The sequence below is a fragment of the Myodes glareolus genome, chromosome 4 (genome assembly GCF_982192425.1).
Source record: "Myodes glareolus chromosome 4, mMyoGla1.1, whole genome shotgun sequence".
NCBI lineage: Eukaryota > Metazoa > Chordata > Mammalia > Rodentia > Cricetidae > Myodes > Myodes glareolus.
Window position 1 is genome coordinate 60,861,005 of NC_142029.1, and position 14,095 is coordinate 60,875,099.

General features: G+C 44.4%; 1 protein-coding gene across 1 annotated transcript in view; it reads right to left on the reverse strand.

Moving 5' to 3' along the window:
- Positions 1–14,095, reverse strand: part of Ephb1 (EPH receptor B1) — a 439,224-nt gene that overhangs the window by 279,293 nt on the left and 145,836 nt on the right. The window contains exon 3 of the mRNA XM_085689627.2: positions 292–973. Within this exon, the coding sequence (XP_085545753.1) occupies positions 292–973 (682 nt within the window). The remainder of the gene's footprint in view (positions 1–291; positions 974–14,095) is intronic.

Here is a 14,095-nt window from a genome sequence, read left to right on the forward strand (position 1 = left end):
AGAGAGAGAGAGAGAGAGAGAGAGTTCCCAAACTAAATAAATAAACAATTATTGAATAAGTTTCTACTGTTCAGAATTTTTCCCATCCCTTCCTTCACATATGCATACAAATAGTTGGTACAACTGGAAAACCATCAGGCATAGCCCTGGGCCAGAGGTTCTTTTGAGATTTTTAACAAGCCACCAGGCTCTTTCTTTTCCTGAATGATCCTGAACGAGGAGCAAGAAAACAATAAACTTGGACCTCCTCAGGTGGGAGGGAAAGGGACACTCAAGGAGCCCCAGACTTACCCTTGCAGACCACACTGTTCTCGGGCTCATAGCCAGGCTTACAGGTACAGCGTCCAATGGGCACCATCCATTCTCCATCCCCGTTGCAGTAGAGTTTTATGGGCACGTCCACTTCCTCTGCATTGGGGATGCATGTGCCCCGAGCAATCACCAGAGACGTGCTCTCTGCTCCAGTCATGGTTTCGGGGAACACTGCGAAATTTTGCACAATGCTGGGACACTTTTTGAAGAAAACACGGACAGAAAGGAGAGACATACAGGCTCCATAATCCTGGAAAGCGAGGTAAAAACCATTCCGAGTAAGAGGCCCAAAGCTCCTGACTTCGGTGTTGACCTTCATCAGCCTTCCCCCAAAATCCACCTGGGAGAAGCTCTCATCTGCAGCAATGGTGTCAACTTTGAGGTAGGGGGCTTCAGACCAGAAGGCTGACTTCTTGGTGGCGATGACAGAGTCCGTCTCATAGTAGTACAGGTTGAAGGTCTCCTTGCAGGAGCCTGGGACATTTGGGAGGCTGCTGCAGTCTCTCACAGTGAAGCGCATCTCCGTGTAGATGCGATGGGCGCCCCGTCTGTTGATAAAGGTGGTGAGCAGCCAGTTGTTCTGGTTGGGCTCAAAGACGTTGCACACTTGGTAAGTACGGATGGTGTTCAGGTTTTCATCGTAGCCACTGACTTCTTCCCACTGTCCCCGGCAGGCCACAGGCACACATGCAAAATCAGAAAGGCAAGAGTGAGAAGACCAAGGAGGCAGTCCAGGTGAGAACCCCGGAGCTCTAGAGGGCTTCACAAGCCCACCAGTCCCACTGTTCCACCCAGCAAATGAGCTCATACAGCCATGCCTGTGTTCTAAAGATCTGAGATTCAGTGTCACAGTGCTCTACAACCCACCCCCAAACACAACAGATTTAACTACAGAAAGCATTCCCTCAGCCTGGCGTTGGTGATGGCACACCTTATTTCCCAGCACTTGGGAGGCAGAGGCAGGCAGATCTCTATGAGTTCAAGACCAGCCTGGTCTACTACGGAAAGCATTCCCTCAGCCAGGCGTTGGTGATGGCACACCTTATTCCCCACCACTCAGGAGGCAGAGGCAGGCAGATCTCTATGAGTTCAAGGACAGCCTGGTCTACAGAGCGAGTTCCAGGACAGCCCGAGCTGCAACACAGAAACCCTGCCTCGAAAAACAAAACCAAAACCAAACAAACAACAAAAAGCATTCCCTCATCAAACTTGGAAATCTCACGCTGTGCGTATCCTTTACTGTCCATCACTGAGAGCAGGTACCATACTCTTGGCTGCCGACAGCCTCTACTCTATGAATTAGAGATCCAGTTATAAAAGAATTCCACAATGTGAACCTAATATCTTTATTGTGGAAAAACTCCTTTATGAACCTCTGTAAAGCATGTGAAGAGAAACTTTTTTCCTGTTTTTGTTTCTCAACAAACTTAGATTCTCCGAACCGTTTCTTTTGGAAGAGCAATTCATTTGAGAGAGCTAGACTGTAAAATGATGGGGGCTTCTAAGAGATACTCTTAATGAAGTTAATTAAGCTCCTGTGTGAAATTTTCAAGCTGAGATGCGACGGAGCAGCGATGTGGGAGGACAGTACTTAGAGAGGAAGGACCATCGCTTAGCCCGGGAGCGACAACCAGGATTCATATTGGAAACCCAAACTCGTATTTCAGAATCTTTATGTAGCAGAGGAAGAGTGGGGAACAGCACATTTACTTCCCGGCCTTCGAGAGTCCCACAATTGCTCAGTTATCCCCAGTTCATGACTAATAAGATCTCATGTAACACCTCCATGGCACATGGTTATAGAGAAGTTGTAGAGGAGGGATGGTACTTTGAATAGCCTAAAAACTTCTAGAGGCGAATTTCTGCAGCAGGTAATGAGCGGAAGATGATAGCTGAAGAAATCCTTATCCCTGATGTTACAAAGGAAGACACATAGTGTCAAGGGTGGAGGAGACAATAGAAGGACATCTAGAGAGCTGACCTACATGTTCAGGCTTGTCCGGGTCTCTCAGCCCTCCTATAGAGTACCAGTTCCTGCTCCAGCCAAAGTATCTGTTGCATTCCTTCCAGAAACCCTTGGAGACTAAAGATTGCTCTTGATTTGCTGCCTAGATGTAGCATCCTCTTTCCCATAAAGCAACCAGCATCCCATCTGTCATTCGATTTGCACACCTTCTCTGTCTCTGTCTCTGTCTGTCTGTCTGTGTGTGTGTGTGTGTGTGTGTGTGTGTGTGTCTGTGTCTGTGTGTGTGTGTGTGTGTGTATGTGTGTGTTCGTAGTATAGGCTGGTCTTGAACTTGCTATGTAGCTACTCCTGCTGCTCCCTCTCCAGAGGTATTGCAGGCAGCTATCACTACAGCTGTGTATGCAGTACTGGAGGTTGAACTCTGGGCTTTGTGTATGCTATGCCAGCACTCTGCTAACTGAACTACATCCCCGGCTCCTTGCAATCACTCTTCTGGTCCCCAGAACCTCTCATTACTCAACTTGTAACACCAAGATTTTAATGTTGCAAGTTCCATCTTTATATGTTTGGCCTGGGGTGCCTTTCTGGTCTTTGCTGAAGTAACTGCAACTCTGGAAAATCTCCCAGCTTCCAGATCACACTACCCAGGCTGGATAGCATACTGCATCCGGGTACTTGCTCTACTATTTCTCCATCCATAAGAATATAGGTGCACTGACATTGAAGCATCCCACCCCATCAGTGGTTGCTGAGTCCCTAAAGTATCACAGCACATAAAAAGACATTCAGAGTCTGGACCCAGAACCAGAATAGATATCATGCACACATGAGGGTATGTCTGCTCCCATGCCCAGTAGCAGGGCCACCAGCTGAGCAAAAGCTCTACTCCATAGCTCATGTGGAGTATAAATCCACGCTGTCAAACCTCACCTGGACTTTGCTTAATTTTTTATTGATCTCTGGATGTAGAGGAGCCATGTTTTTTATTCTCCTTTCCTAAAGACTGTGTTATGTTCTATTTAAATGTGTTTGTGGAAGTTTTGTTCTGCTTTACAGGGTTTTGGAAGCCAGAGAGCAAATAGATGAGGGAGAAGTTGCTGACAGCATTTCAGAAGGCTTTCAGGCCTCCCTTCCCATTTCAAGACATTTTCCTTGCTGACCCAACATGACTTTGGAAGAAAGGGCAGGCCGTTTTCTTTCAGTGTTCTTGAATTGTTTAAACCCAGCAGGTCTCATGAACCATTATTCCAGCAGGGTCTCAGCATAAATGTTGGGGCCCTTTGGTTGATGCCCCAACAGGTGAAATATATGACCCCATTCAAGGCAGAGGTCTAGACACAGCCAGAGCCTCTGGCCATCCAATACTAATGCAGCTTTGCTGAGGAAAGGAAGTCCTACCTACCAGGCTCACCTGGGCACCAAGGCCAACACACTGAATGTCCTGAGATAAACAGAATGAGGATTTCACTCAGAAGAGCTGGGGTATTGAGAACATTCATCTTCAAAACCCGATGCTGATTAGCATTGTAAGCCCCACCAGAGGTAATCGTTTCAGACATTAACCTCTCTGGGCCTCAGTTTTCTCATCTGTAAAATGAGGAATCATACTGGGTGACCCCAAGTTGTAAAACTCTACAGATCTAATTGATTCCGTGACAGCTCCTCCGGGAGCGATCAAATCAAATTAGAGGGGATGGAGCTGGATATTCAAAGGGAAAAAGGAGAAAGAGATGGAGAGGAAGGAAAATAGCTCCCCGTGGTTTTGGGGGAAAAAGAAGGCTACAACTACAGCATCGTGCATTAATTTCTCTCCGGCTTCCATTCTTCTCCTGTCAGCTGGTGCTGTGGGGGTGGGAGGAGGAAGAGAGAAGACAGGGCTGGAGGAGAGACAAATGCCTTTCAGGATAAGCAGCAATTATGATAGGGAGGGCCTTAAAGAAAGAAGATTTCAGTTCACGGAGACAGACTAGGATGGGCTGGCGTTCCCAGCAGGGAGGGACAAACATTGTTATTTGTTGATGATACACGGCATCCGTCTCATTGCTTTATGGCAAAACCTCACTCATTCATCAGGGGAAATGTTTTCTAGACACCAGTTTTATGCCAGGCGTTCCATTAGCCACCGGGGATAAGGCAGTGTGAAGCTTCGGATTGAGGGGCAGAAACAGAAACTAGAAACTTATCAAAAAAAAACTAAATAATTACAATTGTGTTAATTAATGGGAGGTTATGGCGTGCCAAGAAAGGGGATGTATATGCAGCAAAGTTTCCCAAAAGTCTCCAAGCGGATAGGGTAGATGAGGAGGGGTTGTCTTGGAGAAGTGTGTATATCCTAGGGGCAGAAGTGGACAGAGCACCTGTCCCCAGAGGCTCACAAATGCAAAAGCCCTGTGGTGGGTGGGAAAAAGCAAGCTGGTGTCATTCAGGGATGGCGCTCACACGACAGAGTATTACAAAGCTGGAGGTAGCAGGCATAGGAGGAATAAAACCGAGGAGGGGCAGGACATGATAAGAATATTGGATTTCCACCTGAGTACAGCAAACAGATGAGTTCTAGAGAGGAGGCACACAGATGTCCAAAGTTCGATGTTTAGAAGATATCTCAAACTAGAAACTAGGCTGGAGCAAGGCCTAAGTGTGCAGGAGGAACAATGGGCCATCACTGCCATCCAGCTATGAAGGATGCTGGATGGGAGGGCGAGGAGACCTGTGGAGATGGGAGAGATAGCAGGGGGAGACCCACTGCCAGGGAGCAGACCAGACCCAAGGCTCCCTGTGCCCCATACCTATCTTTTCACACAATCTTTGTGTATCTTGGATCTTTAATGCTGGTTTCCCTGTGGCTTTCCTTTAAAAAGTCCAAGTTTCTATGTACCTTGGATAGTCTGACTGAAGAGATACTTACTTCCCTTTTCAAGACCTATTTTTGGTGCCATTAACCAGTACTGTCGAAGGACAGATCTACAAAAGTTCTCTGTTCAGTGGCCACTTCCCAGTCTCCAGTTCTGAGTCCCCTCCCTGTGCTTTTTCCTGCTGCCACTAAACAGCAGCAAAGCACCATGACTGTCTTACCAGATTGGCAAAACATTAAAGACATAAAGTGCCAAGTTTTGGTAAGGAAGTGACTGAGAAGACACCAGCAAGTAAAAATAGATAACATAGTTTCTGTTTGTTAGGTGGTTTTTCATTTGATGCAGTTGCTTCTCTTAACATTGAAGGGTTTACATAAACTCAGATCAGTGGGAAAGGGTAAATCAATTTTTTTTCCAAATTTTGGATAACTGAGTAACCCTCTGGAAAAAAACTAGCTCACCTATTCCCCATCCATTATTCCAGAATACATTTCCAATAAATCAAAACCATAAAACAAAATCATAGAAATACCAAAAGAAACCACAGGGACAATATCTCTACATTAATCATGACACAAAACTCAAGAGGCCATAGTTTGATAAATTAGCTTCACCAATTTCCTTCACTTTTTAAATGGGTGTGATGGAAACCATTGTAAACATAGAGGAAGTACAGAGAGAAAACTTGATGATGAAAATCCTCAAAACTATTCATAATGTACCATGAATAACACATTAATTTCCCTAATATATTGAAAACTTATATATCAGTAATAAAATAGACATACAGGCAAAGACTATCAACAAACAGATCACTGAGAGGCAGATATAGCTCTCAGTCATATGACAGAATGGGGCATGTCACTCAGCATTGCACAAATAGTCTAAGCCATATTTTGACATTTTTGCTGGTGGTAGTTAAAGAATGAAAGTAGCAGGCCATTATATTTAAAAGGATATTGGAGATAAGAATTATGATTCACAGGCAGGAAAAATGGCTCAATAATTAAGAGCCCTTACTCCCCTTCAGAAAACCAGGATTCAAGTTCCAGAGCCAACATGGCAGCTCACAACCATCCAAACTTCCAGCTCCAGGGAATCTGATGCCCTCTTCTGGCTTCCTTGTGCACTGACACACATATGGTGTGCATACACACATGTGGGCAAACACTCATACACATAAACTAAAATTTACAGTTTATAAAAGAATTCTGATACATAGCAGTATGGGAGGCAAATTTGTACCATTCCAATCAAAAATTACAATCATTGACTCAGGCATTTTACTTGGAGAATCATTCCTCAGATAAATTTTCACATATAAATTCAGATATGTACATAGTTATTCACGCAAGACGTGATTACCTCCAGAGGTAGCCATGCCTCTTAGGGTCACATTCAGCAAGCCTTCTCAAGATCTACTTCAAAAAGCTTTGCACAGCCATGATGGAGGGGAGAGCCATTCACTGAGATAGAATTTCTCACCAACCATTATTATAAATCCTATTTGTGAGCACATTTCCTACTTTGCCATATATCAGTCTCTCTATAACCACCCCTCTTCTTGGATTTCTCAATTTAATTCTTTAATGTGACTGAAAAGCTTTGTTAATATCCATTAAATGGCAAATGACTAAACAAAATATAATGTTTCCATACAATGGAATATTGCTTGCAACAGAAAGGGAGTAGATTACTGATACATATTAAAAAAAACAGGAGTGAATCCCAAAAACATGATATCAAGTGAAGGATGCTATGTACCTCAAAAGGTCGTGCATTATATGATGATTCTGGACATACATGGAGTCAGAAGAAACAAACAGAAAAGTAGTTTTTCCTGGGCCTGGGGAGTCCACTGGAGAATGACTGCAAAGGGGCACAAGTGGGTAGGAATTTTCTTTTGTGGGTTGATGGGAATGTTCTGAGATGGGACTTTGATGATCACAACATTGCAAATTTAATAAAATGATGTAACTGTATGCCTAAAATGAGTATATCTACAAGATAAAAATAAATACATCACTATAGCTAAACACAAACTTTATTCTTTTGGGCAGTTTATACCTCAGCTGCCCAACAACACAGACTTGGCCTGCGTCATTCACAAATACCATGCCCACAACAGCCCACACCTCTGTTCACCCTATCTCCTTACCCAGAATGCCCTTCTCACTCCTTTATCCCTCTACACTTCAGCTTCTTAAATAGTGGGTCACTACCCTGTATGTAATGACACAAATGCACGTGGTGGTCACACACACAGAGGCACAAGTTCACGTGCACGCGCACACACACACACACACACACACACACACACACATTCATACACACACATTCACACACAAATTAACAATAGCAAAGGTTTCTGAGTATGGAAAGACCAATGATTAATGCAAAATCAATACACAATCAATCTGAAATATCTCTGCCAATGCTCAACATCCTGTGACACACAGCTTCACTGCTGCTCTCATTCTGCACACACAATATGCACGCTTCATTCTGCACATGTCATACCATGCAAACACCTTAGCTCAGATCTGAGCCAATCAAATGCTCTAAACAGTGGCTTTTTTTTTTTTACTGTATGTAAGCATGTTCTACAATGTATTAACAAAACCAGGACAGTTTAATGACAGAAAACAAAATCAATATTTTCCTACCATCACTCCTCAGCATCCATCAAATCAGCACATCTTTGGGTTCTATTTTTTTAGGATGTCTAATTTTTTTAAATTGCGTTTTAACTTGCTGACTTAAGTTTCATTTTTTTTAAAAAAAATTATTGAGTTAGAGTTAATTTGGGTTTGGGATTGAGGTAGAAATTCCAACAACTTCAGAAATGGCCCTAAACATACTTCTGACATTTGGTATTCTGAATTAATATAAACCAATGTTCTCAGCACTGATGACCATAAATGCAAAATATTGATCAACCTTGAAATATTGAAGATGCTGCATTCCTACAGTATCAACTATTTAGCCAAGAGTTAATTCTTCATCTATAAAACATGCAAGCACACCCATGTCATCAGTGTGCAAATTTGCATCTGTCTTTAATAAATGCTAAGATTATATAACTGACAAAGAGATGCTTTAAAATAAATGTCTTTATGATTCACTATTGATAAAAGTCTGGTTTGCAAACCTAATTTACAGGCTTCTGTGCCCAGGTGTGCATAAACTCTCTAGGACAAATGGCATTCAGGGAAGAAGTATAAGTAACCCAATTCTAAACCAACTGCCAAATATTCCTTCAGTCTGTCTTGTTTCTGGATGAATAAATGATGCTAAATGCAGGTAAAGACAGCATCTAGAAGTAGCCAAGGAGACATCCCTGTCACTGGGACTAGAGACCTGAGTAGTACTTAAAAGTGTCCCCAAAGCAGAGTGAGACTCTTGATTTCAGAATCCCATGCCAAGATGGGATTTCCCACACTGGAGGTCCATCAGACAGTCAGCTGGCCAACCGTGTTCAGCATGTCCAAGCACAATTGGCCATTTTTGCAGAATCCTATTTCTCCTAACTGGTCTCTCTCTTACATTTCCAAAACCACTGTCCTATGGATGGGGCTTCCACGACCGGCCTTGTTTCTGTATGCTTTTTTGCTGTTGTCCTTGCTGTTGTTTTGCCAGAATAAGGTAAGAGATGCCATGGACTTAAGCCAAGAGCACCTGCTCTCACATGCAGGCCCAGAAGCCACGCCCACTTCTAAGCATTGTTGCTGAAGTTCTGACAGACCCTAGCACCTTCACCTAACCTGTCTTCCACAAAACCATCTGATCTCTACTACACAAAGCCAAAGAATGGCAGACCTGACTGGACACCATTCAAGCGGGACAAGAGCTGTTAGCAAGCAGACAGACTGAGGACATTCTGTGACAGCTGCACACAAGTCAGGTGGCGGACACATGGCAGAACTGAGTTCTCTACAGTCCTTCCTTTAAGGAGTCTCGGGCCTCACTTCCCCCATGATGGTGTCAATTTAAATCTGGATGGAGATTAGTTTTCAGACTGCTTCAGGCATGAGTGAGTTTATTCCACACAATTTAACATTTAGTAATACACTCTTTCCAACTTCTCTTTAATTGCTTTGTGTATGTGACTTTGGTTTCTGCTGCCGAGCTGTGAGCTCTTTGAGGACGGGAATTGTGTTTTGACTAATTCATTAGTTCATGTCAACAAGCAACATCATTCTGTGCATGGAGCTTTACACAGCTAGCACCATGCAGCAGTGTTTTATCCGGGAATATATAGGACCAATGAAATACACAGGTCTTCTTGGTACCATCTCAGTTTTTATCCTAGATGATCGCATCCACATGCAAGGATGCAGCCGCCATGGAGGACATCACCAGTTTCACGGCTCCCTGGTGCTCAGGCTGCCTGCTGGGCATTACCTGTAGATACCTGCAATTCTCCTTTCTCTCTGCAACCCTGTGTCCACACAACACCATGTCCACACAGTGTCAAGTGCCTGGGAATATCTGTGCTCTTCCTTCTGCACTGGTGCCATTTCTGGTCCTCACAGGGGATTAACTACCAAATCTTTCTTCTATTCTCTCCTCCTTTCTTCTATTCTCTCCTCTTTGGTGCCTCTACCCAGTGTCCTCTTCCTTTCCCCCTTTTATCACTGACTCTTCTCTCCCCTCCCAATGGCTTTCCTGGTCACTCTTTTTAATTCTTCTAACCCTATGAGTCTGCCAAAGCACAAATCCTTCTCCTCCATGGCCATCCCTATAAAGGTTAGAACAGTGTTAAGGGCCTCACTGTACTCCATGGTGTCCAGCCCTCAAAAAAACAAACAAACAACAACAAAAACTAGATTTCATAATACCAGAAGTTGCAACGGAAGCTACTAAAAGAGGCAGTTAATAGTCCTACACATAAAACCTGTGAACTACAGCAATGACCAACGGCATGACAACCCTCAGGGTTCAGTGGTAGCATCCATACCTGGGCAATAATCCACAGCTTTCTCATTGATCTAAAGGCCCTTCTCAGCAAGAGGGAAATCAGCCTGGTGCTGGAAATCTAGCCAACTACCTAGGGCAAATGAAGTCATAGATCTTGGAGGAGAGCCTACAACTACTACTTTACTAAACCAGTATAATCCCTAACTACATTCTAAATATTTATCCTTATGCCCACAGATAAATGTAGTTCTCACCCCTCATTAAGGAAACTTCTCTTACAATAGAGGGAAACCATCACAGAAAACCACAATCCATCAAATTTCAGAGCTGTGGAGCCCAGTCCTAACTGGCATATTTACAACACACCCCAAAACTCAATGATCACTGTGGAAGGGGAGGCAGAAGGACTGTGAGAGTCAGAAGAACAAGAACTTTGCTTGATACTGTCTCTCCTAGAAATGTCAGAAATCACACCAGTAAGTCTAACCATCGTGTCCGCCTAAACATGACTCGAACAAGGAAGACACCAACAGTCACACTAATGTGGAAGGGGGAGAGCTCAAGAAGTCTCAGCCCTAGCCAAAGGACCACAGTCAACTAAAAAATGCCGAGAGCAGGAGAAATAGTCTTCCCCATGGAAGAGCATGTCAATTGGTTATCCAACACCAAATGATCAGTCCTGAAAAAAAACAGTCTATACAAGTAACATTGTGTGGACTGAGCAGTTCAATGACAAGAAAAAGAGGCTATGAATTTGAAAGAGAGCAAGAGGCTAAGTCCAGTGGAAGGTTTGGAGGTAATAACAATCTCAAACAATACAAGAATCATTTAAAAAGATGCTGGAAATCAGAGGCAATGAGTGAAGCTCTATTGTGTTCTGCATCCTTGACCACTGGTCCTTCACTGGGACTCACTACAGTGCTATCTAAGGAGAAGAAGAAGCAAGCCACCTTGCACAGCACAGAGAATAGTAACAACCTTTCAAAGGGCGCTATTATTGATGCAAACAGCCCATCCGTCCTTGAGATAAGCATAATAAAGAAAACAATGACACCCATTAGAAAATACTTGCTCAGGCTTTCAGACTGCGACTTTGATGAATGGGAATGACACCTTTAGATGCCTCCAAGCTTCAAGTTTGCTAGACCTACTTATTGGAAGTCAGAGCTGGTCTGTTGCTGGGGGAAGGGGGCTCCCAAGCATCTGAACAGTGAACATTGACTACTTGCTGTCAGACTGATTGTGTGACTGTGTGTGCCTCTGAGTGTGTGTGTGTGTGTGTGTGTGTGTGTGTGTGTGACTGTGATTATGCTGTGTTTATAATCGTGTGTGGGACATGACATCATATATATGTGTACGAACCTCTCCCCTTTCAAGACCACCATCACGATCTCTTCCCACCGGGCTATCTACATTGCCTTTTGGAACAGCCTCCGGACACTGATCCATTCTTTATCTACAAGGGAGGCTTCGGGTTAGAAGCATGCAAAGGTTATTTGTAGTCAGTTTTGATAAATGAGGTTGATGACCAGACTAAGCAATTATTTATTGGTCAAAGACAAAGAATCCAGTGAAGTTAAGAGATCTGCGCCATTTCTACACAGCCTCTGATGAAAATCATCACCTAAAAGCCTGAGTTCTAGAACGACTTGATATTAGCCTTTGTCTAGAGTATTTCAACACCCTCCCTCAGCCCCAGAGTTCTCACTGACCACGAGAATGTCACTACCTAGCAACCCCCACAAACTGTTTACAAGGCTTGCTAGGAAGGTGCACTGCCTCTGGACACTTTTACTTAAGATAGGGACAAAAATTATCGAAATTTGGTCTGGAGAGATGGCTCAGTTGTTAAAGTGTTTGCTGCACAGCCTGAGTACCTGAGTCTGGATCCCCAGCAATCATAAAAAAGGCAAGTATGCCTATATACACTAGCAACCCAAAGCTATGGCGGCAGAGGCAGGTAGATCCCTGGATCTCATTGGCTGGCCAGTCTAGCTGAATTGATGAGTTCCTGGATCCAATAAGAGATATTGTCTCAAAACATAAGGTGGCTCAGCATTGAGGAAGACACTTGATATTGGCTACTGGCTTCCACACATCTGTTCACACACATATACTTGGGAACTTATATGCATACACATACATTCACATGATCACTTACACACACACACACACACACACACACACACACAATTATTAAAATCAACTTTTCTGCCTCTGTTAGTCTGACAAGATCCCAGTTATCCTAACCTACATTGTGCCCAGCTCAATGAGCTCATTTCTAAAATCAAGAACGGAAAAAGATGAAGAACCTGCTCATTCCCCAAACAATGTTTGAGGTATTGGTGACACCGCAGAAAACAAATTTGTGGCCCCTGTGGACCACACAGCGAACCCGAGAGTGAACAAACAAGACAAATAGGAAGCTACTTTCGAGAAATTGAAACACTCCTTCCTGGAGGGAGGAGAAAGGTTCATTAGACCCAGGACACGGAGCAGGTTTAGAACTCAGGAAGCTCGAGAAGCTCCGAGACTCCCGAGGCCCCTGCTCAGTGTTAGATGAGCAGAGAAGAGCTGCAGGAGAGAACTCTGGATGGAGCTGCCTGGAGCTGTGTGGAGCTCCGGAGGCACAGCCCTGGGGACTGGGGCGTTTAATGATACAGCTGCTATGGAACGACTCACCCTGCATCCATCTTCTTATAAGTAATCTCAATAAATTTATTTGTTCGCCACACTGGAACTGAATGAGTCGAACTGTTTTGGGGAAGCCGGTTGGTTTTCTTCATCTTGGGGGGAGTCTGTCACTGGTGTCCTATCTGAGGTGAATAGATTTTTTTTCATATCTTTCCTTGGGAAGTTATGCAACGAAGTCACATAGTGTTACAGGTGCTGAGAGAGCTCGTGGGAAAACAAGCAGTGGTAGCCAGTGAGTAGTGGGGTCCCTGGGAAGGGCTTCTGAAATTTGAATGAAACCTACTAGCCAGACTTGGGGGTTCACTCTAGACATAAGTACAAATGCCCAGGACAAGCCTGGTACATGCTAAAAATAAATACATAAATAAATAAAAAGCCAGGACAGCAGTGTCAGGAAGACTGGAGGGAGATAAGGCTGGGAGGTGGCCAGGGGCAGGTGACCTCACCTCTGTTAACTGTAGTCTTGTGACCACAGACAACTTCCTGACTTTCAGTTTCTTCACCTGCAAAATACTATTTTCCTTGCAGGGTGTGGTGAGGCCTCACAGGTCACGGAAGTAGCTCCTGTAGAGGCTTCAGCAAACGCCACTCACCACCTTCCAGCAATTACTGTTCCCAGTACGACAGCCATCATTACTGCGTTAACCTCAAGACCTGCCTCTAGTTGAGTCAACCGGGTGTGGAAGCCATCTTGATCCTAGATAAGTTATCCTGCAGGCCCTGTGCTCAGCAAGATGTGAGGACTAAAGGTCCAAACTCCCTCTCCACACAGACCCAGGGAGACAACCAACAGCCCTTCTCTTCTCTTGACAGTTTCTCAGGCTCCCTGAGTCTCCCTTCAGCGGTGACCATCTTCTCTCAATCGGGCCTTTAGTGGGACCCCATCATCCCCCCAGCTCAGATCACAGAAGATAAAACGGAACACAGCTCAGAGGCCCCGGTCCTCTCTGCAGTCTGTAATTGGGTATCACCTGCTGTTAGGGGAAGCTGCTATGTCACTAGAAATTGTCGCCACTGTGCCCTGTGGGACAATAATGGAAATGTGATGGCCTTGCCCAATCAGGGGAGATGGCTGCCTCTCTGCACATGCCTCCAGCAGGGTTCAACTTCATCAAGCACAGAGGAGCGCACAGATTCATCAGGCAGCAGATGGGATGGAGACTCAGACGCCTAGCTTCTCACCAATCGGTGTGGACTCCTAAAAGGAGCTCCAGTGTAGAAAGGAGGTTAAGCCTGAAAGAGCTAGGAGATTAGACAAGCTAGAGGGCTAATGAAAATGTAAAATGCAGTCCTTGGGGCATAAAGTCCTACATGCCCAGAGGGACCTATCACTTAGCACACCAACCAACCA